A 26,528-nucleotide genomic window follows, 5' to 3' on the forward strand; every position below is an offset into this window, starting at 1 on the left:
AGGGTTAAATTATTTCACTCTTAGGGGGGTATTCAATTGTTCCTCCGGCCGCCGAAAAAACGAGCGCGTTAAAACTATTACCGTTTATATGGTAATATTGCGCGCAAAAAACGTTAATGCGGTAGTTTACTCGCTGAATTTCATCTCGCAGCTCCCCGATGAAATTCAGCGAGTAATTACCGTATAAACGGTAATAGTTTTAGAGCGCTCATTTTTCCGGCGGCCGGAGGAACAATTGAATACCCCCCTCTGTGCACTTACCCGAAGATCGAATATCGTGCTAATCCCCAAAAAAACAAGGGCATGGCCAATGACCACTCCAAGTTACTGCTGTTTATTTGAAGATTTCCATTTCACCAAGCTTGAAATGATGAATTACAGCCTGATATGTCTTTTTCTTAATGTTTACTTGGCCCTTTCGATGGCTATATAGTGAGGAATGGGTGGGTCCTTATAGTTACCAGGGGCTGTATCCATCCATCACAAGCAAAGTGGGCTTCTGGCCTCACCTCCGGCATGTGAATAGGTAACTTTATTTCCAATAGCACGTAGATGCTGATACATCTGCAGACTTCAACACTGGAGTTCTTCCCAGGATGAAAGCAAAAAGATTAACCAACTCCCCTGGCTCTCCCTTTTTCCTTTATACCCTGTAGTTTTCCCACGCTCCAGGGGCAGGGTCAGGGGAGGTCTTAGATAGTGGGATCCTCTCAGAATGGCTGTCTGTCAAAAAGGGGCTGTCCCTTCTCAACCTAACTCATCCCTTGGTCCCCTGATGGGCTGGCACCAACGTGTCTGGCTCAATACAACCTGAGGCAATGGGGACATACTCCAGTTAATTAAGGAGCAAGGCCGAGATGATTAAGTGACACTCCCAGTATTAACCCCTTACAAGCTTTTTCAGCCAGAACTAGCTCTCAGCTGATCAGGACTTCCTGCATATGGATAGTAAGTATTACTCACATCAGTCAAAGAACAGAGAAATTAATCTTTATTTTACCTGATCCCATGTCGCCTTGGAAGGCTTTGTCTCTTGATTCTACAAAAATGATTATCAGCATAAACTAATATTTACAAATAAACACATTAAAAAATAAGATACTAAAAATATTTAACACAGATTATAGATACAAATATACACGTAAAAACAAACAGTGCTGCTAAGTTCTCAGCATACTGACGCATTGTAGAGTTGGGTCCTTCTTGCCATTAACAATAAGACTACTAAAAGGTTTTCTGTCGCTTTCCAAGAGAGCGTGACTATTGGGAACACTCTTTGTAAATCAACATTCACTGAGAATGCAGCCTATGAACTCGCTTAGAGCCTGGGACATCACTGAGGTACCGTAGAGGAAGCCATTTTGTGGGATCAACCAATATTCGCTGAGAATGCCACCTACCAATTCACTTAGAGCCTGTGACATCACTGAGGTACCGTGGAGGCAGCCATTTTAAGGTCTCAACCAATATTCACTGAGAATTCCGCCTACCAATTCACTTAGAGCCTGTGACATCACTGAGGTACAGTGGAGGCAGCCATTTTGTGGGATCAACCAACATTCATGAGACTGTAGCTTATTCACTCTCCAGGAACCTGAGACATCACCCAGGCTACAAACTGATGATTATTTCTTCAGCAGACTTGTGTCTTGGTGATGATTCCTACCTCAATGATTGGCTCTTGAATATTGATCCACGCTATAAAATGGCTGCCTCCATCGTGTACATTTTCAATTTATCTGCACAAATAAAATAAAATAGGGATATATAGTTATATGTACAGAATGAAACATCTATGTTTTACTAACAGTTAAATAAAACAAAAAATATACATTTTAATAAAGCCAATCCCCCGATACTAAACAAGTGTCTTTTATGATGAGATGTCATTTCCATTTAGAGTATGACAGTAAAAGACATCCATAGAAGAGGGATACAAAGACGACAGTCAGTGTTATCTACACACTAGGGGGTATATTTACTAAGCTGCAGGTTTGAAAAAGTGGGGATGTTGCCTATAGCAACCAATCAGATTCTAGCTTTCATTTATTTAGTACTTTCTACAAAATGACAACTAGAATCTGATTGGTTGCTATAGGCAACATCCCCACGTTTTCAAACCCGCAGCTTAGTAAATCTATCCCTAGGTGGTAATATACTATTTGTAATAATATTACACAACTTTTATATTTTTATTCAATGGCTGATATTTCATAACTGTACATCCTTAACATTGTTCTATCAATAAGAGAATGAGGAACTAAGTACATCGCTGTAACGTATTTCTGAACATCCGTGCGTTCCTCCTCTTTTTAATTTTATTTTCTTGCACTTTTATTTTATTTACATGTGTTGTAGTTTAGTTCACACTCAAAATAGTGCATCAAGTTGCATTGTAGAGGTGAACTTGTAATCCTGTTTGCTAGCACACAATCCTCCTCCTCTGTAGACACGGGTGGGTCTTTGTGGCATAACATTTGCACAAGATTGTCCTCAATCCACTGCAGAAAAGTATAGTTCTTGTCTCTGTAACTGTGATACAGAAAGGGCTCGAGTTCAGTCTGTTATTTGATTGGCCGGTTCTGTTTCCCCCTGCAGCAGAGAAAACTCAGATTACACCTGAGTACAGTAAAAGTCACTGATAAGCAATGCAGTTTAAGCACCAAAGTAGTGGCAGACCATATCTATGGTATATTATTTGACAGAGATAAAGCAATTATTGACTCTGGCTGGTGTTCAAGTCTCAGACCCAAAATACATGTACTCCACAGACCAAAGAGCAAATCATTTTTTAACTACTATGGAGGGATTATAAATTCACATTTTCATTACAGCAGATAACACGGCCCTGACCCCAAGTCTATAATATACACAGCAATTTCTATACTCCGATTATTTTACAGCAAAAATATCTCTGCCAGCATAGCTCTCGGTTTGTAGACCCTGAAAGAGGCGGATTAATCATTCTTCATACCAGGGGCGGATCTAGACTTTATGTTTAGGGGGGGCGATTTTGCATAATCACTCCCCTCCTTTGCTCTGGTTGGCTGGCCTGTGTTAACCCCGCCTTCCGCCCGCGATTGGCCCCGCCCCCTCCCGTTGTGGTCGCCGGCTGGGACCACTCTGATTGACTGGCCCACATTTAGCCCCGCCCCTCCCGTTTTAATCGGCGGCTGGGACCTAGCTTTTTGCTGCTAGGGGGGGGCGAATGCCCCGATCGCCCCCCCCCTGCATCCGCCACTGCTTCATACTACATAATTCATACTACACTTGAGTGATGGGTGTATTTGTTTCAATTTCATTCACTTTTTTGACCCATGGTCTATCTCTCTGGTGCTAAGGACTGCTTTTCAAGACCATTCTTGGTCTTTTTTATATAATACTACACTATTGTGCGCCTTTGTCCTCCATATTTTTTGTTTCTGGATTAATCATTCTGCCTGCTTCTCCGTAGTATATAACAGCCAGATCTCCCAAATGTCCAGATTTCAGTGGGGCAGTCCCAATTTTAAGGCTCTGACCAGTGTTTGGAGGGGAAGGGAGATTTTAAAGGGGTAGCCGAAAGCTTTACAGCGCTAGGCATCCCTCTGGGGTTGTGGCCATTCCCCCATTGTGATGTGACCACGCCCCCATCGTGATGTGGCCACGCCCCATCCTGATGTGGCCACACCCCCATTGTGATGTGGTCACGCCCCTACAGTGACGTGGCAATGCCCCCTTTCTGTCCCGATGGCGTGTACCGAAATGTTGGGAGGTATATATATATATATATATATATATATATATATATATATATATATATATAAATATAGATATGGTAACATTCCCCTAATTTATAATTGCTCACAGAACAAATACCATATAGTCACATTGACCACAGTGAATAATCTCTATATACAAAACTATAAAACTGCTAATGGTCTACCAATCAGTGATGTATAAAAATGTATCAGCTGACCGGTTCATGGATTGTATCGGAACATGTATGTATGTATTTAGATTTAGTCTTTGTTTCTTTTTTATAATTATCGACAAATTTGAAACATGATTTCTAGGTGTCTGTGTACAAATGGATAAGATTTCACAGTCAACTTTCAAAAAGAAATATAATTCATCTAATAGGTCACACATAAATCACCTACAGTACACCCTGGATCGTACCTCAGTTGTTTGCTGTTGAATTTCACTTTCAATAAAATTAAAACACTTGGCGGGAACTGGAGGAGCTTCTTCCTCGTCATCTTGACTTATACAAACTGACTTGGGCTTCTCGTTGAACTTTAAACTTCTTTGCTTAGTTCTGGTTAGGACAGAATTCACTTTGTCTAACGGATCGGGGGAAGTTGGTGGCTGCTCTTGTAGAACACGAATCGAGTGAGCCGTTTGGTTGTCGTTGTTTCTCTCCACAGTTGAGTTTTCAGTACTATTTCCCTGATTTCCTATATTCTGTTCTGGTGACTTCTTTACAGTCTTTTTGTCTCTACGAACAACGGAATAAGGTGGCTCACTGTCATTTGCTTTTGTGAATTTAGATTTCAAAGTTTTGCTGTCTTCATCTTTCTTGCCGGTTTCAGGACTGGGAAGATCAGACTGCATTGGCGGTAGACCGTTCATCTCACTGACCGAATCATAAATAGGATTTCTGTGTTCTAGAAATTCTGTCTGAGATTCATGAAGATCGCTATTTCCTGGTGCCTTTGGTCTTATTGTCTTGGAGTTGATGTCCTTGTTTTGTTCATCAGCGCCAATGTCTGCAAAAGGAACGGTTGAAATAGTATCAGATATAAATTATATTCTGAGAACATGACCATGACTTCAGATTCAACTAAAATAGGAGTACATTGTGTACCTCTTGTTTTATTCAGCTAGAGCTATACAATATGAAGCACTGGTCATTCCTACCATGACCTAAAGTGAGAAAATCATTTGTGACAAATGTTCCCTTACGGCCTCACTGCATTACGGTCTCTCTTCCCCAGTAGATCTTGCCTTCTGGTTGGGGAGCTCCTCAAATGATCACTTTGTATGCAAGCTTAGAGTGACACACGGATCAATCACCATGTGCTTCCTCCTGCAGTCACTGAATGAGCAGGAATAAAGAGGCACAGGAGCAAAACTATTTATACTATGGTTGTCAGTCACCATGGTCTTCATACAGTGAATGCAGGAGGAAGATCACAGTGATTGGTCAATATGTTTTTATGTAGCAATTATAGGGGGACCACAAGGAGAAGTATGTTGAGGAAACGTGACAGAGGTCCAAGGAGATCCATGAAACAGCACCTGTGGCACTGGTGCACCTGTATATCTCATGGTCCTGGCCAACTCGGGGCAACACCTTGTTGGAATGGATGTAAACTTTTAAACATACGCTTAAAGAAAGAAATTCTAACACAATATCACAAATACAGAGCTGCAAAATTATTATTTCCTGCCAAAAGGTGTAAGCTGCACAGAAAAGGCAACTTAGACAACCAGGTGGGAGTAGTCATTCTTCTTAGCAGTGAGGAGTTACTTCTTGATGGAAACCTAACATCCTCTTAACCTTGCTTCAGAGCAATTGCATCAGTCGATAAGTAATATTTCTGACTGGCAACTCTTCGGTCGCATAACTTTTGTGTTGGTAGAATGTCTGTATAGTGAACCTTCATTGGCTATGCCAGCCCATTGGTTGATTTCTGTACCCGTGTATCCAACCCCAAAGTTCTAATTTGCAGTTCCAGCTGAGGTGAGACACTGTGATAAAGGGTTTCTCTACCTTCAGATGGTTGGTCATTACCATCCTTTAACTACTTCCTAAACCCACATTTTCTTTGCTTTCTAATATTTCTTATAGCTATGTATGTATCTGAGTTCTATGTTGCCACAGAAAGGTGAATCCAGTGGGGATCGCTGTGACGTATTCCTGGGCATGAAAAAAAAGCAGCGATGACCTCTCATATTAATATGTAGCGGGAGGATACAGGAATCAGCCAGAAAGACAAAGAAATGTGTTTGGTAAATGTTGCAGGATGGTGTGTACAAGTCAATAACTTACATATAGCATTAAATCTGAACAGAAGGTTATAGACTTGTGCCTCGTACCTCACTGATGTCCCTAGATCTTAGCGAGTTTATAGGATTGGTGCAGCCCCCAGAACTCTGCTCCCATTGTGTGATGTGTACAGCTGAATAAAGAGATAATACGGATTTGTCCGTACTTACTGATCTGATTGTGGTCCAGTTCTTGCCTCAATTTCACCTCACTCACATTATAGAGAGGAGCTTTGTCTTCTGGTTTTGGTAGAGTGGCAGGGTGGTTCTGTGGGGGCAATGGGATCTTCTGTGATGGGTGGTTCTGTAGGGGAAACGGGATCTTCTGTGATGGGTGGTTCTGTGGGGGCAACGGGAGCTTCTGTGATGGGTGGTTCTGTGGGGGCAACGGGAGGTTCTGTGATGGGTGGTTCTGTGGGGGCAACGGGAGGTTCTGTGATGGGTGGTTCTGTGGGGGCAATGGGAGGTTCTGTGGGGGCAACGGGAGCTTCTGTGATTGGTGGTTCTCTGAGGGCAACGGGAGGTTCTGTGAGGGCAACGGGAGGTTCTGTGAGGGCAGCGGGATCTTCTGTGATGGGTGGTTCTCTGAGGGCAATGGATGATTCTCTGGGGGCAACAGGAGGTTCTGTGGGGGCAACGGGGTCTTCTGTGATGGGTGGTTCTGTGGGGGCAATGGGAGGTTCTGAGAGGGCAACGGGAGCTTCTGTGATTGGTGATTCTTTGAGCGCAATGGGTGGTTCTCTGGGGGCAACAGGAGATTCTGTGGGGGCAACGGGATCTTCTGTGATGGGTGGTTCTGTGGAGGCAACGGGAGGTTCTGTGGGGGCAACGGGAGGGTCTGTGATTGGTGGTTCTCTGAGGGCAACGGGTGATTCTCTAAGGGCAACGGGAGAGCTCTATGATTCAATGACTCTCCATTCTGCGGCTTGGTTGTTTCTGAAATATCTATTTCTTTGTCTATTCTTTCTGCATTTACATCACCTCCTGCAAGAGAAAAGAAATCAAATTAGGAGTGATAGAGGGAACTGCAAACTACATGCAGCACACCCTGTCTCTAGCTTCACACTTTCATATTATCTCAATACAATTTGCTATGTTTTCTAGTCGGTTGAATAAAGTTTGAGTGATCTCAGAATTATCCCTAATTTTTTCCACTGTTTGGATGTATACTGATCACTGCCTTTGACGGTCCTTACCAAGGGCAAAAAGTGCATACATGATGAGCGATCCTGATATGATAGCATCGCAAACAGGAACACACATTATTATGTAGCTGGTTTGTAAGGCACCACAGTGCTCCACAAGCTCCCGACAGTAGGGAAAACAGGAACATACATAAAACAGGGACATACTAGGTAGACAAAATAAATGCAGCCAAGAAAACAAAGGGTAGGGAGGGACCTGCTCATAATCTGGGAAAGCGACAAGAGGAGCGAGTGGAAATTAGGAGAATTACAAGGGTGTACCAGTGTGATTAGTATAAGTGGGAGTAGGGTAATAAAGAGATGGATTTCAGTAAGTGTATAAAGATGTGAAGGGTGGGGGAGTTTCTGATCAGGAGTGGTAAGGAATTCCATCCGTGGATAAAAGCGCGGGAGAAGTTTTGTAGGTGGTTATCAGAAGCGAAGAGTGGGGCAGAAGATCTACAAGGGCATGAGGGAGATTATTTCTAGGTAAGGTTTGAAAGATGTATGAATTGGTAATATTGCTGAGGGCATTGCAGATAAGGCTGAGTAACTTCATCGTCATCATCAGTTATTGATAGAGCACCACTAATTCCGCAGCGCTGTACAGAGAATTCACTCACATCAGTCCCTGCCCCATTGAAGCTTACAGTCTAAATTTCCTAACACACACAGACAGAGAGAGAGAGAGAGTAGGGTTAATTTGATAGCAGACAATTAACCTACTAGTATGTTTTTGGAGTGTGGGAGGAAACCAGAGCACCCGGAGGAAACCCACGCAAACACGGGGAGAACACACAAACTCCACACAGATAAGGCCATGGTCGGGAATCAAACTCATGAGGTAGAAGTGCTAACCACTGAGCCACCATGCTGCCCTACGTAAATTGGATTCTCGATATTACATTGTGCAGAATTACACTGAACAGCAGCATCTCTTTGCAGTACTTCCTGGTAAAGTTCCAGTTAGATTAGATTTTAAACTCCTATTACCAGTGTCCAATAATTTGCCACCAATTATAACGATTTGGTGCTTTTTATTGCTCTACATGAATATTTTTGAACTGTATTAGTCCCCCATACTAAAATATCGGTGAGGCCACTGATGTATCAATATTGGGCTAATTTGCGAATATTAACGTACTGCCCAGCCTAAGATTTGGTAGTTTGTCTCATCTTAGAGATTGTTGTATGTTATATGCTGGTGAAAAAAATCTTGTCGTTCGCCACGCTCCATTTTCAGCAGCCACATATGGGGGGGGGGGGGGGGACGAATAAATGTATAATTGCAATTTTTTTGCTCACATAAGTATTTGTGTATAATTATTGAGGATGCATCATAAAAAAATAACTTAATATTTTTGCATATGGTGTATTGCATTGTTAAAAAAAAACCTCCAATATATTTTATAGAAATAAGCTCAAAGTTCTGCAAGCTTACAGCCACTGTTGCTAATTAAATCTCCTGGGCTTCAATAAAATATTAGCTAATTATCATATAAAACTAGTTTGGAATAGATATAGACAAATATCAGTCAAAGGTTAAAGGTCATTAATTGTATCTGCATTCAAGAAATTTTCTATTTAAAAAATAGTTATTTTTTTTATTCTAGGAGATATACGCTAAACAGAAAATCCTATTTGAATGAAGCTTCTTTTTTTTTGTCCCTCTAACACTTTACATAAAGTTAAGTAAAAGAGAGCGTATCCTTCAAATATAATTTTAAAAAAAGTTGTGTAAAGTTACCAATATTGAAATTTCTTTCATTAGAAAAAGAAATGACTGTTTGGCAGTGTTCATTGTTATGCTCTATCCCAGTAATTTTTTTTTTGCAGTACCTCCTTTTAGCCTTTAGGCGGCACTGTTGTGACCATGGTCTATAGGAAGCATTTGGCCAATAGCTAAATCTCTCCCTGTGCGCCAGGAAATGACTGTCAACTGTAAGCGATAAAACTGAATATTTTTCTAATGGAATGATGGACCTCCGAGCCATGGTAGTTCCCTTGTTGCAAGCACTGAGAGTAGATCTACTTCTCACGTAAGTCATATGACGCCTTGGATGATTGATATCATTCCTTCTTTTTTTTTGCATTAGTCAGAATCTGTTGTTATTTCGAAGTGTCAGTAAAAATTTAACTCTGTAAAGTGGTCTGTTTAAAAAAATAAAAATAAAACCTTAACTTTTCCATCACTTTTCAGATTAGGTCCACCTAGCAAGACATGAACAGTGGTCAGCTACTTTTCATTATGTGCAAAACATGAACTAATACTAATTATTACCACCAGATCTAGTATCTGGAATACAAGCTGTCTGGACACATTCTTGGCTGGAGTTCCTCAAATCATCAAGGGTAAGTTCTCAAGTGCCAAATCCAGACTTCCAAAAGTAAAAGTAATGTAACTCCGACAAGCTGAGACTTGCTACGGCTTCCTTGTGTCAGTGTGAGCCTAGGGAGATATCCGATTGTAAGAGCAGCCTCACCCTTACTAAAGAGAAAGTGATTTACAGACCTCAAACACCCCCAATATCCCCAATAGAGAGAGCCAAGAATCAGATGTTTTGTGTAGTCCTGTTTTGTTGCTTTATCTAGTTTTCTTTGTGGTTGAGGTTGCATATTCCTTTTAGAGTCTGCAATTTTAATGCATAAAACCAGGAAATAGTAAAATGTATATTTTTCTCTTGCAAAAATACCTGAATGGAAAATCGTGATAACTAGGCCATACTCCAGATCCACCCACACCATTGCTCAATTAGCCCAAACAACTATTAAGAAACCACACAAGTAGAGCAAGCCAACGTTAATGTCACTGAGAGAGGTGGCCGTTAACCGGTAGTGGTGCAGCTAAACAGGGAGGCGCGGAGTCTAACGTACCCCGGTATTCACCAGGGACCCCCACAAGGGGGTTTGGGCTTAGGTGCAGAGGGTACGCAGGTCACGGTTCTCTGAGACAGTCAGTAGACAGGCGTAGTCAGGCAATCCAGGTCAGAGCCAACCGAGCGGTGCAGTACACAGAGAGGATCCAGAGAGGAGTCAGGTCAAGCCAAATAGTCAAACCAGCTGGGCAGCAAGGTACCAAAATGAAACACGAAACACAGGAGAATAGTAACAGGAAGCCAAGTCAGAACCGAAGAACACTGGATCAGAAGTTCAGGAAACGCTGGAGCAGGAGTGCACCAATGCTCTGGCACTAGACATGTGTCAGAGGCTGCTTTATATACCATAAGGTGCATCGTGATTGGGTTAGGGAGATTTTGGCAGTCAGACATGCTGACTCCTGACAGGTGAGCGGAGATAGCGTCCCGCTGCTAGGCAACAGGACGCGGCTGCCGAGAAGGTGCAGGCATCTGTCTCCTGCACCAAGTGACAGTGCGGAGACGGCGCCACTGGAAATCGTAACCGCCTCACGACAATCAGTATTGTTGCTGGGTTTGCTCTTGTAAACCATTTTGAAAATGTTTGTAGACCTGCAATACTTGGAGGACTTTAAACTTTGCATTTTGGTCCTGGTCAACGGACAGTTAAGGGTCATGGACATCTGTGGATGTAATGAAGAAAATTAAAAAATAATTGTCAAGTCTTCTACAACACTAGTCTGTCACTTGTCCATCGGAATTATTGAGAAGCAAAGTGAGCCAGTAGGTCCCTACTCTTGACTCTTACATAAACAAGGAATGGGTGATTGCAGATTTTTGGCTTGATTTAGCATTGGGCTCAATAAAGAGTTGTCTTGGTACAAAACTGACGTACTGTGCAGGCTTGCAACTTGAGTCCATGTTTAGAACCAGTAGTATCTTGTACTTGCGGCCCCTTGTGATTGGTGAGGCATTAAGCATTCCCCTTTGAGAGGTGTCTTATTTTGAATTACATGGATCCTGAAGTATGATGGCTACGAGATGTAAACTTTGCACCTACATAAACCTGCTGCCAGTTGTGGAGTTGATGATGATGATGTTGATGATGATAATGATGATCAGGATGATGATGATGATGAGGATGTTTATGATGATGGTGATGATGATAGTGAAGGTGATGATGGCGATGATGATGAGGATGATGTTGATGAAGGTGATGATGATGTTGATCAAGGTGATGATGGTGATGATGAGGCTGATAAAGGTGATGATGATGGTGACGGTGATGCTGATGAAGGTGATGATGGTGATGATGAAGGTGATGATGGTGATGATGATGATGGTTATGATGTTGATAAAGGTGATGATGATGATGATGATGATGTTGATGATGATGTTGATGAAGGTGATGATTGTGATGGTGATGATGCTGATGAAGGTGATGATGGATGATGAAGGTGATGATGATGGTGATGCTGATGGTGTTGATGAAGGTGATGATGATGATGATGATGATGATGTTGATGATGATGTTGATGAAGGTGATGATTGTGATGGTGATGATGGTGATGATGGATGATGATGGATGATGAAGGTGATGATGGTGATGATGATGGTGATGCTGATGGTGTTGATGAAGGTGATGATGATGATGGTGATGATGTTGATGAAGTTGATGATGATGATGTTGATAATGATGGTGATGAAGGTGATGATGATGATGATGTTGATGAAGGTGATGATTGTGATGGTGATGATGCTGATGAAGGTAATGATGGATGATGATGGATGATGATGGTGATGATGATGATGGTGATGATGATGATGATGATGATGTTGATGAAGGTGATGATGGTGATGATGAGGCTGATAAAGGTGATGATGATGATGATGGTGGTGCTGATGAAGGTGATGATGGTGATGATGGTGATGATGATGCTGATGAAGGTGATGATGGTGATGATGATGGTTATGATGTTGATGAAGGTGATGATGATGATGATGATGATGATGTTGATGAAGGTGATGATTGTGATGGTGATGATGCTGATGAAGGTGATGATGTTGATGAAGTTGATGATGATGGTGATGATGATGATGGTGATGATGTTGATGAAGTTGATGATGATGATGTTGATAATGATGGTGATGATGGTGATGATGATGATGGTGATGATGTTGATGAAGGTGATGATGATGATGTTGATGATGATGATGTTGATGAAGGTGATGATTGTGATGGTGATGATGCTGATGAAGATGATGATGGATGGTGATGATGATGATGGTGATGATGATGATGTTGATGAAGGTAATGATGATGGTGATGATGATGATGATGATGATGTTGATGATGATGTTGATAAAGGCGATGATGGTGATGTTGATGATGTTGATGATTATAGTCTTTGGTCCAGGTGCATACCTCCCAACAGTCATACATGGAAAATCAGGATGAAATAAGCCAGTAGATTCCATAGCTTTCAGTGATCTCTGAAGCTTAAATTTTAATATGGTGAGAGCAATACCAGGCTGGCATGTGGCACCCGCTAGCAAGACATGGCTATACAGACATCATTGGTGCGTTAACAGTTTGCAGCAGTGAGCACAGACACTTTTACACATTGCCGGTTTAGGGAGATACGCAACCTGCACTGTTCATATCAGAAATTAATTCCTACCAATAGGAGGAAATCAGGAGGACTTTACCAACAACTTAAAGTCCTGATGAGAGTGCCGATTCATGTGTACCTTCAGATCTCTGATCTCATCTCTCATTACCATCTGCTGAAAAGATGGTGACTCTGTACCCTCTACAGGTATCTGCCTACGCTGCTGGTTGTGAGTGCGTACACACTGCCACATTTGTCCAACATCGTTCCATCGTTGATCGTGATTTTTAGGAAGTTTAGAAAACCAATTCAACAGATGTGATGTGTTGTGGTACGATAAAACTTGATCGTGGGAGCGTACACACTCTTGCACTGTCTGACCAAACAGTCGTGAATCGCAATAATTGCATAGATGTGCTCCCAGCTTAAGTTACTATAAGATGCATTTGTAAAGTTTATTGCAAGTTTTGAGTGTCTGGGGTGGAAATGCGTTCCGACACTCTGACATTGACACCGTTATATATGAAACTGCTTAAGTACAAAGCAAATCCGGCTACAAGTAAAATGAAACACAAAACTGAAACCTTGTATATTTTAAACTTCATGCAATAGCCACCTGTGCGATGTGTGATCAATGCGTCATAGATACTGAGTTCTGCAATAACAGCCTTGGCTGACTGCTTGCTGAACATCTCTGCTGTAAACTCAGATTAAAGTCAGCTCCTTAATAGAACTGCTGTACTGTAATCATGTCATTTAACTGGGCAACATAAACAGGTAAAAACAATACATAGGATCCGCTGTTTGATTCATCGCTACTAATCTAGCTGTTTAGTTATTACAGACAAATCACTGTCGAAACATGAGACGGGCTTTGTAAGCTACAGGGTAAGATCTAGCGCAGTGCTCAATAAGCTATTAGTACATGTATCTGCAATCAGTCAGGGCTCATATGACAAAAGAAAGTTGATGTTTACTCTTTGGGGTATATTTACTAAACTGCAGGCTTGAAAAAGTGGAGATGTTGCCTATAGCAACCAAATCAGATTCTAGCTGTCATTGTGTAGCTTGTACTAAATAAATGACAACTAGAGTCTGATTGGCTGCTCTAAGCAACATCTCCACTCATTCAAACCCGTAGTTTAGTAAATATACCCCTTTATGTCTGTTTATATAATTGTATGTTAATATGACTCCATAGATAGTATAAATGTAAAAAAAATTAAAAAAGATTTCTTCTAGAGAAACTAAGGCTTAGTAATATATATAATGGGCAATGTATACACCTCACACCCGCGAGTCGCTGACTTCAACAAATAAAAACATTTTCCTAGTAGGTATTCTTAATCTTAATACTTCAATCCATCCTAAATGCTGCAGCAAGACTGATCTTCCTCTCTCACCGCTCCACATCTGCTGCACCACTTTGCAAATCCCTACACTGGCTCCCTGTGTCCTCCAGAATCAAATTCAAATTACTCACCCTTACCTACAAAACCCTCAACAACACCACCCCCTGCATACATCTCAAATCTCATATCAAAATACTCTCCCCTCCCGCCCTCTTAGATCTACCTCTGACCTGCGCCTTGTCTCGTCTCTGGTAACCACCTCTCACTCCCGCCTACAAGACTTCTCCCGTGCTGTTCCCCACTTATGGAATTCCCTACCACGCTCAGTCAGACTTTCCCACAGCCTTCAAATCTTTAGAAGCTCTTTGAAAACCCATCTCTTTATTAGAGGTGACCTTATCCTCGATATCACGGTTCTCACTAATGTACCCTCACAACTATCCCAATCTACACTCTGAGCCACACTCGCTCCTCTTAGAATGTAAGTTCTCTAATGAGCAGGGTCCTCCATACTCTTTGTTCTTTTGTTTGTGTTTATTTTGACTGCCTTGTATGTCCCTGTTTTATGTATGTCCTGTTTTCCCTACTGAACCGTGCTGCGGAGCACTGTGGCGTCTTATAAATCTACGATAATAATAACAACAATAATAATAATAATAATAATAATAATAATAATAGGTATAATATGTTGAGTGCAAACATTTCACATTATGCAAAAAAAAATTTTCCTTCCTGCAGTTTGGTGCACGCAGCTCAGTAGCGCCCCCTATGAAGAATGTAGAATGTAAAAATGCATAAATATTCAGTACTTTAAAGCATATATTAAGCCTTCCACGTGTCCCCTGGCACATGGTTGCCTACTCTCCTGGAGATTCCTCTCGGATTTGTAGGATTACTCCTGACACCCTTCTCTATCCTGCCCACCTCCCTAGCTCCGCAAATCACAGCATTGCGCCGTGAGACGTGGTGGGGCCGGGATGCTCAATTCAGGCAGCCACACCCCCCACTCCCTTCCCCCACACACAGGGATCTCCCCTCCGGCACGTAGTTTATGTAAGCATATTTTGGCATAAATTAGCTTCAGGCATGCAATGAATATGTTTATATAAACTTGTTTTTATTGTCGATGTCAACTCACACATTTATATGTATATCCTTGGGGAGACAAGGACTATACTCGGATAACTGGGTTGGTAAATTTGCTACTCCAGATGTCAGTGCTTTTAGCAGGGGACCGGTAACCTCTAGGCAGGGGGCATAAAGTATTTTGAACACCTTTATCTAATTTCCGCTCTTTCTCCGCATAAATTTCTATCTCATTTCTCCACTGATCTGCAAAATGTGCCTATGCCGTCGGTTCCCAAAGTGTGCGCCGCGGCTCACAGGGGTGCCGCGACCAGTAAGAGAAAACAAAACAAAAAAACAACAACTTTCCAATCCGTGTGTGACATCATTCAGTGACAAGCGGCAGGAGAGAGGAGTTTTTTGTTTTTTTCTCTTCCTGGCCCCCGGGATACAGAGGGGGCAGAGTGAGTGGATGCAGAGGGGGCAGAGTGAGTGGATGCAGAGGGGGCAGAGTGTGTGGATGCAGGGGCACAGAGTGTGTGAATGCAGAGGGGGCAGAGTGTGTGGATGCAGAGGGGGCAGAGTGTGTGGATGCAGGGGCACAGAGTGTGTGGATGCAGAGAGGCACAAAGTGTTTGGATGCAGGGGCACAGAGTGTGTGGATGCAGAGAGGGCAGAGTGTGTGGATGCAGATAGGGCAGAGTGTGTGGATGCAGGGGCACACAGTGTGTGGATGCAGGGACACAGAGTGTGTGGATGCAGTGGCACAGAGTGTGTGGATGCAGAGGGGCACAGAGTGTGTGGATGCAGTGGCACAGAGTGTGTGGATGCAGTGGCACAGAGTGTGTGGATGCAGAGAGGGCAGAGTGTGTGGATGCAGAGAGGCACAAAGTGTTTGGATGCAGGGGCACAGAGTGTGTGGATGCAGAGAGGTCAGAGTGTGTGGATGCAGAGAGGGCAGAGTGTGTGGATGCAGAGGGGCACAGAGTGTGTGGATGCAGAGAGGGCAGAATGTGTGGATGCAGAGAGGGCAGAGTGTGTGGATGCAGAGAGGGCAGAGTGTGTGGATGCAGGGACACAGAGTGTGTGGATGCAGGGGCACACAGTGTGTGGATGCAGGGGCACAGAGTGTGTGGATGCAGGGGCACACAGTGTGTGGATGCAGGGACACAGAGTGTGTGGATGCAGGGGCACACAGTGTGTGGATGCAGGGACACAGAGTGTGTGGATGCAGGGGCACACAATGTGTGGATGCAGGGGCACAGAGTGTGTGGATGCAGGGGCACACAGTGTGTGGATGCAGGGGCACAGAGTGTGTGGATGCAGGGGCACAGAGTGTGTGGATGCAGGGGCACACAGTGTGTGGATGCAGGGGGCACAGAGTGTGTGGATGAAGGAGGGCACAGAGTGTGTGGATGCAGGGGCACACAGTGTGTGGATGCAGGGGCACAGAGTGTGTGGATGAAGGAGGGCACACAGTGTGTGGATGCAGGGGCACAGAGTGTGTGGATGCAGGGGCACAGAGTGTGTGGATGCAGGGGCACACAGTGTGTGGATGCAGGGGGCACAGAGTGTGTGGATGAAGGAGGGCACAGAGTGTGTGGATGCAGGGGCACACAGTGTGTGGATGCAGGGGCACAGAGTGTGTGGATGCAGGGGCACACAGTGTGTGGATGCAGGGGCACAGAGTGTGTGGATGCAGGGGCACACAGTGTGTGGATGCAGGGACACAGAGTGTGTGGATGCAGGGGCACACAGTGTGTGGATGCAGGGACACAGAGTGTGTGGATGCAGGGGCACACAGTGTGTGGATGCAGAGGGGCACAGAGTGTGTGGATGCAGAGGGGCACAGAGTGTGTGGATGCAGAGGGGCACAGAGTGTGTGGAGACTCTAAGGGTCCCGCGAACTGCAAAAGTTTGGGAACCACTGGCCTATGCTAAAAAAAAAGACCCCTTTCGGACCATCTCCTCCATGCTGCCGGCATAAAATTCTCTTCCCCCCTGCAAATGTCATCTAGCGCCCCAACCCTTTGCGCCGTGGCAGAAATCTAGCTGCAAATTGAGCGCGGTGGCCGCAAAGCTGCATTTGAACAGTGGAGCAGTGTGCAGCCGATAGGTCCACTTTAAAGGTGAATGCATTAAACTCCCCAAGTCCTGTCTGCGTTTCTACCAAAGGACAGCGTAACTGCAACCTATGTAAATCCTTATCACAGCTTCATGATGAATTACTACCAGTAAATACAGGTTCCTCTACCCTCCAGCTTATCCTGTCTCTGCACGCTAAGCAAGAAGCGGCCAAAAATGAACCTTTTGTTTTATGAAGCTTTTCAAATTCTCATCACACCCACGGTAAAGAATGTGTGTCAGGATAAAAACATTACAACCTGAGCTACTGTCGTGGCAGGCCGTCCATTGTCCTAACCTAATCAGCTTGTAATGCAATAAACCTGTCCCTAGAGGGAGCCGTGTCAAATGACTAAGGGCCTGTCACTCACTTGTGCGCTTTGTCACAGACAATGGACAATATGGAAATATTAGATTATGTTACAACGTTTCAATATGTGGGTGGAATAATTCAGAGTAATCTGATTTTTTTCCAGTCTGTGCATTCTATAGTGTTGTGACAGCGTCTGATCCCCAGCCCTCTTTTATACAATGGATGTTATTGTAGGGTTCACGGAACTGCACTTGTGTTATTTAAACTTAAAAGTCCTTTCAATAAAGGAAATGAATGTGCCACAGGAAAAAAATTAAAAACCTGAAAGTATTTGTAGACATGAACACTTAGGATCAGAGGATCTAAAAAAATATATGAATAAAATAAAAACATAAACATGCGATGTTCACTTGTCAGATACATATAATCATATTACACATATATGATAACATTAATGGCTATCTGGAAACTTTCTTTCTCCTGACGAAAACTTTCTTTCTCCTGACGACTAGGAGACAATATGGCTATTAGTGAGAGCACAGTTTGTTTATTAAGTGCTAAAAGTGTTATTAAGTGCTAAAAGACAGTTACGTAGTCACGTTTCTAATGACAGAAGTGTTTTGCTTTGTTTCTTAATTGTGTGTGTGTATATATATATATATATATATATATATCTTTAGTCTATGAAGATCAGATGAGTACTCCAATTTTCAATTAACTGATTGGCCTCAGGTTACTCTATCTCCACCCATTTCAAATCAGAGTGCAACAGGAGATCATCATCATTTATTTATATAGCGCCGCTAATTCCGCAGCGCTGTACAGAGAACTCACTCACATCTGTCCCTGCCCCATTGGAGCTTACAGTCAAAATTCTCTAACATACACACACCATATGACCATATGTGATGATATGAGACTATGGTCAATTTAATAGCAGCCAATTAACCTACCAGTATGTTTTTGGGCTATGGGAGAAAACCCAGAGCACCCGGAGGAAACCCACGCAAACACAGGGAGAACATACAAACTCCACACAGATAAGGCTATGGTCGGGAATTGAACTCATGACCCCAGCGCTGTGAGTCAGAAGTGCTAACCACTGAGCCACTGTGCTTAATAATAATTAATTAATATCGCCGTGTACAGATGGCGTGAGAACTGTGGAACCTGAAGAAGTGCATGTTGAGTAAATCCTTTAGTCCTTCTGAGATACATTGTTTACAGTAAATTTACTCTTCAGTTTTAGCCTCTATTCTTAGTGGTATGTTTATAGGAAGCTGAGATTTTTTTTGCAAACTCAGACACCATCTGGTAACTCTAGGAATCCCACTGAAGAGGTCATCATATGTCACTACCCCGGCTGTTCAGTCCAGACAGGGGCAGAGCACTTACATGTATAATATTTCACACTGAAACCCCCTCCTAATGTATCCAGCTCTCGTTCACCTGGATATTGGGAAACGTGAAATGCAAATACCCAGCACTGCTTTTTTTTTCCAAAATTATTTCCAAATCAGGTTTTAATAACTAACTGTATTTTTTATGCTTTATCCGAAGGTGTCCTGTGTGTCAGGGGCACAGCGTGGGCGGAGCGAGTGAAGCAGGTGCTCTGCACGCTGGACGCACTGTGGGGCACCAGCGGCGTGAACACACCCTATATTCATACTTGCCAACATTTTTTTTTTTTCTTCCGGGAGATGCCGGCTGGGACGTGGGCGTGCAGGGGGCGGGGCTGCGAAATCGCGTCATTTTGGCCCCGCCCCCGTGACGGAATGACGCAAATCGCGTCATTTTACAGTGGGGGCGGGGCTAAACTAAATTTTTCCCCCTTCCTATCAGGGAGATTGCCACACTCGTCCGGGAGACTCTCGCAAAATGCGGGAGTCTCCCGGACAATGCGGGAGAGTTGGCAAGTATGCCTATATTGTCTCTGGAGGGTGATTGTCTGGTGTTGCAGAATCCGCGGCACCCTGTACATAAACGATAATGCATACTTGCCTACTTTCAATAGGCGACGTCCGGGAGAGGGGCAGGACTAATGGGCGGGAGGGGGCGGGGTGCCTCAGATCGCATAATTTTGGCCCCGCCCCATGAGTAAAATGCCATTTTGTTATGGGGGCGGGGCCAAAATGACGCGATTCTCTGTGAATCGCGTCATTTTAACAAGGGAATTTCGGGATGCGGGAGAAATGCCAGCTCTAGCAGGAGCCCGGGAGACTGACCCAAATTTCTGGAGTCTCCCGGACTTTCCGGGGGTGGGGGGGGCACGTTTTAAATGTCATTTTGGCATGGTGCACCAAACTATATAAATATAACTCCTTAAGCATTCCTTACAAGTTACATAACTACCCTAACTGTATATATTACATGTGAAGACCCCTAAGCTTGAGGTTGCAAAGTTAATAAGCTGAATTCTGGGTCTGCTCAGTGATACACACTCTAGGGGGGAATTGTATCAAGCTGAGAGTTTTCCCGGCGGGTTTGAAAAGTGGGGATGTTGCCTATAGCGACCAATCAGATTCTAGCTGTCATTTTGTAGAATGTACTAAATAAATGATATCTAGAATCTGATTGTTTTTTTTACATATTGTATTCTGATAGTAAACTGGGAAAAGTATAATGAACATAGATTCTTATGATAATCTTGTATGTAACATTTACCCACCTGTAGGGGTGACTTCATGTTTAGTTCCGTTGCTTTCAAGGGAGTCATTGTTCGGCCGTACTGTCTGGTGGAAAATAAAAGACACATTCACACAAATAGCCGTAGACAACATTATAAAGAAAAAATGTTAAGTGATTGAATAACACAAATACAAGTTATAGAGTTGCTCTGACTCATATAAACGGGGGTCTTTAACATTGCTGAGTGCTGCAACATTCTAATATTAACAACATATAGGTGGGTCTGCCGGCCCGCAGAAGATAGGTGTAGGCTGATTTCCAGGAGCAGTTACAATGACGGGGGAGGGAACTTGTGACTTGTAATGTGTACAAAGAGTAGGCGCTCTTGTGCTACAAAAAGTTTACTTTTGTGTAATTTTAAACAATATAAACAGTTTTCTTTCAATTCTTCCCCTCTGATGAAAACTACTATATTATTTTAAACATGCTGGGCCTGATTCATCTTAGGGCGTAAGTCCATCGGCCCGGCGTATCTTATGTGAAATAGCTCTGTGAGTGCGCCAGAACAGGACTTACGCCAGTGAACACAATTGCATGCAATTTATGTCCGAGCGTAACAGTAAGGACGTGCCGAGGGCGTCCTAACGCAGCTGCGTCCGATTCCAGTTCAGGGCATCTCTTAAGTTCGTGTTCTTTTACAGTATCATTTGCACCAGCTACAGGGCAGGTGCAAGTGCTGACTGATGACTACACGCATGCGTGCCACTAGATAGCGCAGAACATGTGTGTATAAGTAAGAGAAACTTAAAAAATGCACTTTATGTACAGAACACATTGAGAACATCCTGATTTATGTAATTAGTCTTTAAAAAAAATTCAAAAAAATGTTTTTGAAACATGTTTGTATAAATGATTCTATTATTGCGAGTTGTTGTTTTATATAAAAAAAAAAAAAGTCATGCCTTCTAATAGGACTTCATGTGGCACACATGCATGTCCTACCTACGGCAAGTAATGTAAGCCACAGTGTACTTATACCCAGGTTAAAATGTAAACATATCTTGAGATCCACTTATATTTGCGTACAGACGTACGTGTGCGCAGGTTACTTGCGTTTTTTTTAACTGAAGTTGGCTTCCGATTGTGTTTGAAGATTAATCAGTCCTGCTGTGTGTAATTGTAATAATGATTTATGCATTTAATCTATTCAAAAAATATAATCTTTATTATTTTGTAATGGTGAGCCTCAGAGGTGGAACTAGTAAGCTGTGGCCCCTGGTCAGGGAAGCGGGAAAGAGGGAGCCGGGGCCATCAGCTCACTAGTTCCTCATGCAGCGGGCCCCATTATCTCCATGGGCCCTGGTGCACGAGTGATAGTTCCGCCACTGGTGAACCTACTCTTTTAGTACATTTTGTAGAACCTTACTTATTTCTTTGCACTTATCACTAGGATGTAGTAACACAGGTGCTTTTACTGCTGCACTGTGTCCTTCTGTGCTTTATTTGTAGTTTTAAACAGTGTTGTCCTATTGAAATGAATGGCTGCTGTCTATAGGGTGGCACAAAGAGCACATTTTCTCCAACAGCTGCAAGCAGCGTTTAGGGCCAGCTGCAAGCAGCGTTTAGGGCCAGCTGCAAAAATGTTCAAGCAAAAAAGTGCTTAGTAGAAATCTATGTTATTTTTCCTACCCCTGCCACATGAGTGATTAAAAAGCAGCTGCAAAACTGCTTGAACACTACGAAGAACTTTTCATGCAGAGTTTTTTGCCTGCTTAAAGGAAAATTACTCTAAACCAGCTAACTATTTTCTTCCAGCATGAAAAGCTCTTATAAGATGTGGCACTTTTGTGGATCCTAATCTCTTAAAAGAGCTGCATGCAATTACATTGGTATCTGTTACTGACTGTGTGAGATATTGTAGTAGGTGAATGGTCTTCACTAGAGATCTTCCAACCCACTAAGCAGCTGATTATGGTGGGCAGATCCTGAGATTTAGTCTGGAGGCAGTGTTATAAGTTCTGATTAGTCATTTCTGTTTGTCCATTAATATAAGGGGTGGTAACCGGAGATGTTCAGTTTTATACCAAGTTCTTTAGAAGGCTCTCCAAAACCTAGACACAAACTTTATCCATCAATAAGGGACAATATGAAGATATCTCTATTTGACAGTCTAGTTATGAAAGAGGCAGATGACTAAGCCATCCAAATGACTGTAATATCATAAGAAGGTGAACATAGGTAACAAAATCCGTAGACATGTGTGTCCAGGGGGTAAATGTATCAAGCTGTGAGGTTCCGGCGGGTTTGAAAAGTGGAGATGTTGCCTATAGCAACCAATCAGATTCTAGCTGTCATTTATGACAGCTAGAATCTGATTGGTTGCTATAGGCAACATCTCCACTTTTCAAACTTGCCGAAAACTTGCAGCTTGATACATTTACCCCCTGGACTCATCAGAAAATGGAAGAGGTAAGAGTGTCCGGCAAGAGTCTGGCAAGTAGTCTTCTTCTGAGCACACATTGGACATAATCGTTAAACTGGTCCACCAAAACTTTCTGGTGATCAGTTCCATGGTCTTCCGAATACCAGGAGGGCATGGTATAGCTTGAGGGGAAGAGTTTGGGGCATAGACTGATATCTATAAAAGGTTTCCCAGGAGGAATTGTATAGTTGTGGACAGCGGTGGTGACTAAAACGTGAGAAATAGCCATAATATACAAGGGTTGTAATGAGTCTTCTTGGTTCAATACATCAAAGGATGGAACATCCGGCTTTGTGGAGCCTGTTTGATAAGCACGGATGACGTCAAACCAGGAAAAGACAAAAGACAATAAAGTTTGACAAGGGTTAGATCTCTGTGCCGATTAAAGGTACTGGAGATATTTATGATCCGTATAGTTGGTGATGGGATGAAGTGACCTCTCTTTAATATGTCTCCAATTTTCTCCAATATTCCAATGCCAGTTCCATGGCTAGTAGTTCTCAACGTCAACTGAGCAAATCTTTCCTGCAGTTATTTGTTTTTAGCAGATAATTCACAATGGTGATACGTTTTGTATTGCTTCCATATTCTTTCATTTATTTTAGCTTAAAGGGGGTTCCCGGTTTATCTTAATGTTCCTTACCAATTTTGGTAAATATATTGCTTTCCATTCCTAGCCCCACCTCTGTAGTTTTCACCAAGGCAGAAATCTTTACCTATATTGCCTTTGGATCTGATTGCTCTATGGGTAAAACTGTCCACAGTGCACAGACCACAATTTATCTCTTTTGTAATCGAGGGCAATAAAAGTATATTTATTTGCTTGCCCAATACGAAGGCCATGGTAAAATACACAGTACAAAGCCTAAAATTTAAAACAGTGTATTTAGCAAAAATATCAGAAGGACACGTGCAGACCAATGTTAGGACTGTTGCAGGGGTCAGTAGGTGCCAAGTGTGAAAGGACTGCTCTCTGCACTCTCGCTCTCTTGTGCACAGGGTTAGGGAGTGAGTATGGGATAGATCTCTTGTGCACAGGGTTAGGATGTGAGTATGGGTTATGTCTCTTGTGCACAGGGTTAGGATGTGAGTATGGGTTGGATCTCTTGTGCACAGGGTTAGGATGTGAGTATGGGTTATGTCTCTTGTGCACAGGGTTAGGATGTGAGTATGGGTTATGTCTCTTGTGCACAGGGTTAGGATGTGAGTATGTGTTATGTCTCTTGTGCACAGGGTTAGGATGTGAGTATGGGTTATGTCTCTTGTGCACAGGGTTAGGATGTGAGTATGGGTTATGTCTCTTGTGCATAGGGTTAGGATGTGAGTATGGGTTATGTCTCTTGTGCACAGGGTTAGGATGTGAGTATGGGATAGATCTCTTGTGCACAGGGTTAGGATGTGAGTATGGGTTAGATCTCTTGTGCACAGGGTTAGGATGTGAGTATGGGATAGATCTCTTGTGCACAGGGTTAGGATGTGAGTATGGTTAGATCTCTTGTGCACAGGGTTAGGATGTGAGTATGGGTTATGTCTTTTGTGCACAGGGTTAGGATGTGAGTATGGGTTAGATCTCTTGTGCACAGGGTTAGGATGTGAGTATGGGTTATGTCTCTTGTGCACAGGGTTAGGATGTGAGTATGGGTTATGTCTCTTGTGCACAGGGTTAGGATGTGAGTATGGGTTATGTCTCTTGTGCACAGGGTTAGGATGTGAGTAAGGGTTATGTCTCTTGTGCACAGGGTTAGGATGTGAGTATGGGTTATGTCTCTTGTGCACAGGGTTAGGATGTGAGTATGAGTTATGTCTCTTGTGCACAGGGTTAGGATGTGAGTATGGGTTATGTCTCTTGTGCACAGGGTTAGGATGTGAGTATGGGTTATGTCTCTTGTGCACAGGGTTAGGATGTGAGTATGAGTTATGTCTCTTGTGCACAGGGTTAGGATGTGAGTATGGGTTATGTCTCTTGTGCACAGGGTTAGGATGTGAGTATGGGTTAGATCTCTTGTGCACAGGGTTAGGATGTGAGTATGGGTTATGTCTCTTGTGCACAGGGTTAGGATGTGAGTATGGGTTATGTCTCTTGTGCACAGGGTTAGGATGTGAGTATGGGATAGATCTCTTGTGCACAGGGTTAGGATGTGAGTATGGGTTATGTCTCTTGTGCACAGGGTTAGGATGTGAGTATGAGTTATGTCTCTTGTGCACAGGGTTAGGATGTGAGTATGAGTTATGTCTCTTGTGCACAGGGTTAGGATGTGAGTATGGGTTATGTCTCTTGTGCACAGGGTTAGGGAGTGAGTATGGGATAGATCTCTTGTGCACAGGGTTAGGATGTGAGTATGGGTTATGTCTCTTGTGCACAGGGTTAGGATGTGAGTATGGGTTATGTCTCTTGTGCACAGGGTTAGGATGTGAGTATGGGTTATGTCTCTTGTGCACAGGGTTAGGATGTGAGTATGGGTTATGTCTCTTGTGCACAGGGTTAGGATGTGAGTATGAGTTATGTCTCTTGTGCACAGGGTTAGGATGTGAGTATGAGTTATGTCTCTTGTGCACAGGATTAGGATGTGAGTATGGGTTATGTCTCTTGTGCACAGGGTTAGGATGTGAGTATGGGTTAGATCTCTTGTGCACAGGGTTAGGATGTGAGTATGGGTTATGTCTCTTGTGCACAGGGTTAGGGAGTGAGTATGGGTTATGTCTCTTGTGCACAGGGTTAGGATGTGAGTATGGGTTATGTCTCTTGTGCACAGGGTTAGGATGGTGATGTGATGGGTATGGGTTATGTCTCTTGTGCACAGGGTTAAGATGTGAGTATGGGTTATGTCTCTTGTGCATAGGGTTAGGATGTGAGTATGAGTTATGTCTCTTGTGCACAGGGTTAGGATGTGAGTATGGGTTATGTCTCTTGTGCACAGGGTTAAGATGTGAGTATGGGTTATGTCTCTTGTGCACAGGGTTAGGATGTGAGTATGAGTTATGTCTCTTGTGCACAGGGTTAGGATGTGAGTATGGGTTATGTCTCTTGTGCACAGGGTTAGGGAGTGAGTATGGGTTATGTCTCTTGTGCACAGGGTTAGGATGTGAGTATGGGTTATGTCTCTTGTGCACAGGGTTAGGATGTGAGTATGGGTTATGTCTCTTGTGCACAGGGTTAGGATGTGAGTATGGGTTATGTCTCTTGTGCACAGGGTTACGATGTGAGTATGGGTTATGTCTCTTGTGCACAGGGTTAGGGAGTGAGTATGGGTTATGTCTCTTGTGCACAGGGTTAGGATGTGAGTATGGGTTATGTCTCTTGTGTACAGGGTTAGGATGTGAGTATGGGTTATGTCTCTTGTGCACAGGGTTAGGATGTGAGTATGGGTTAGATCTCTTGTGCACAGGGTTAGGATGTTAGTATGGGTTATGTCTCTTGTGCACAGGGTTAGGATGTGAGTATGGGATAGATCTCTTGTGCACAGGGTTAGGGAGTGAGTATGGGTTAGATCTCTTGTGCACAGGGTTAGGATGTGAGTATGGGTTAGATCTCTTGTGCACAGGGTTAGGATGTGAGTATGGGTTATGTCTCTTGTGCACAGGGTTAGGATGTGAGTATGGGTTATGTCTCTTGTGCACAGGTTTAGGATGTGAGTATGGGTTATGTCTCTTGTGCACAGGGTTAGGATGTGAGTATGGGTTATGTCTCTTGTGCACAGGGTTAGGATGTGAGTATGGGTTTTGTCTCTTGTGCACAGGGTTAGGGAGTGAGTATGGGTTATGTCTCTTGTGCACAGGGTTAGGATGTGAGTATGGGTTATGTCTCTTGTGCACAGGGTTAGGATGTGAGTATGGGTTATGTCTCTTGTGCACAGGGTTAGGATGTGAGTATGGGTTATGA

General features: G+C 43.2%; 1 protein-coding gene across 1 annotated transcript in view; it reads right to left on the minus strand.

The window, feature by feature from the left end:
* Window positions 1-1,003: 1,003 nt before the first annotated feature.
* LOC142142602 (uncharacterized) overlaps window positions 1,004-26,528 on the minus strand; it is an 81,494-nt gene continuing 55,969 nt past the window's right edge. Inside the window, exons 4-7 of the mRNA XM_075200477.1 lie at window positions 20,207-20,270; window positions 6,205-7,017; window positions 4,162-4,751; window positions 1,004-2,592 (exon numbers count right to left, since the gene is read on the minus strand). Of these exons, the coding sequence (XP_075056578.1) occupies window positions 2,557-2,592; window positions 4,162-4,751; window positions 6,205-7,017; window positions 20,207-20,270 (1,503 nt within the window). The 3' untranslated portion in view covers window positions 1,004-2,556. The remainder of the gene's footprint in view (window positions 2,593-4,161; window positions 4,752-6,204; window positions 7,018-20,206; window positions 20,271-26,528) is intronic.

Source organism: Mixophyes fleayi, chromosome 3 (genome assembly GCF_038048845.1).
Source record: "Mixophyes fleayi isolate aMixFle1 chromosome 3, aMixFle1.hap1, whole genome shotgun sequence".
In the NCBI taxonomy this organism is placed as follows: Eukaryota; Metazoa; Chordata; class Amphibia; order Anura; family Limnodynastidae; genus Mixophyes; species Mixophyes fleayi.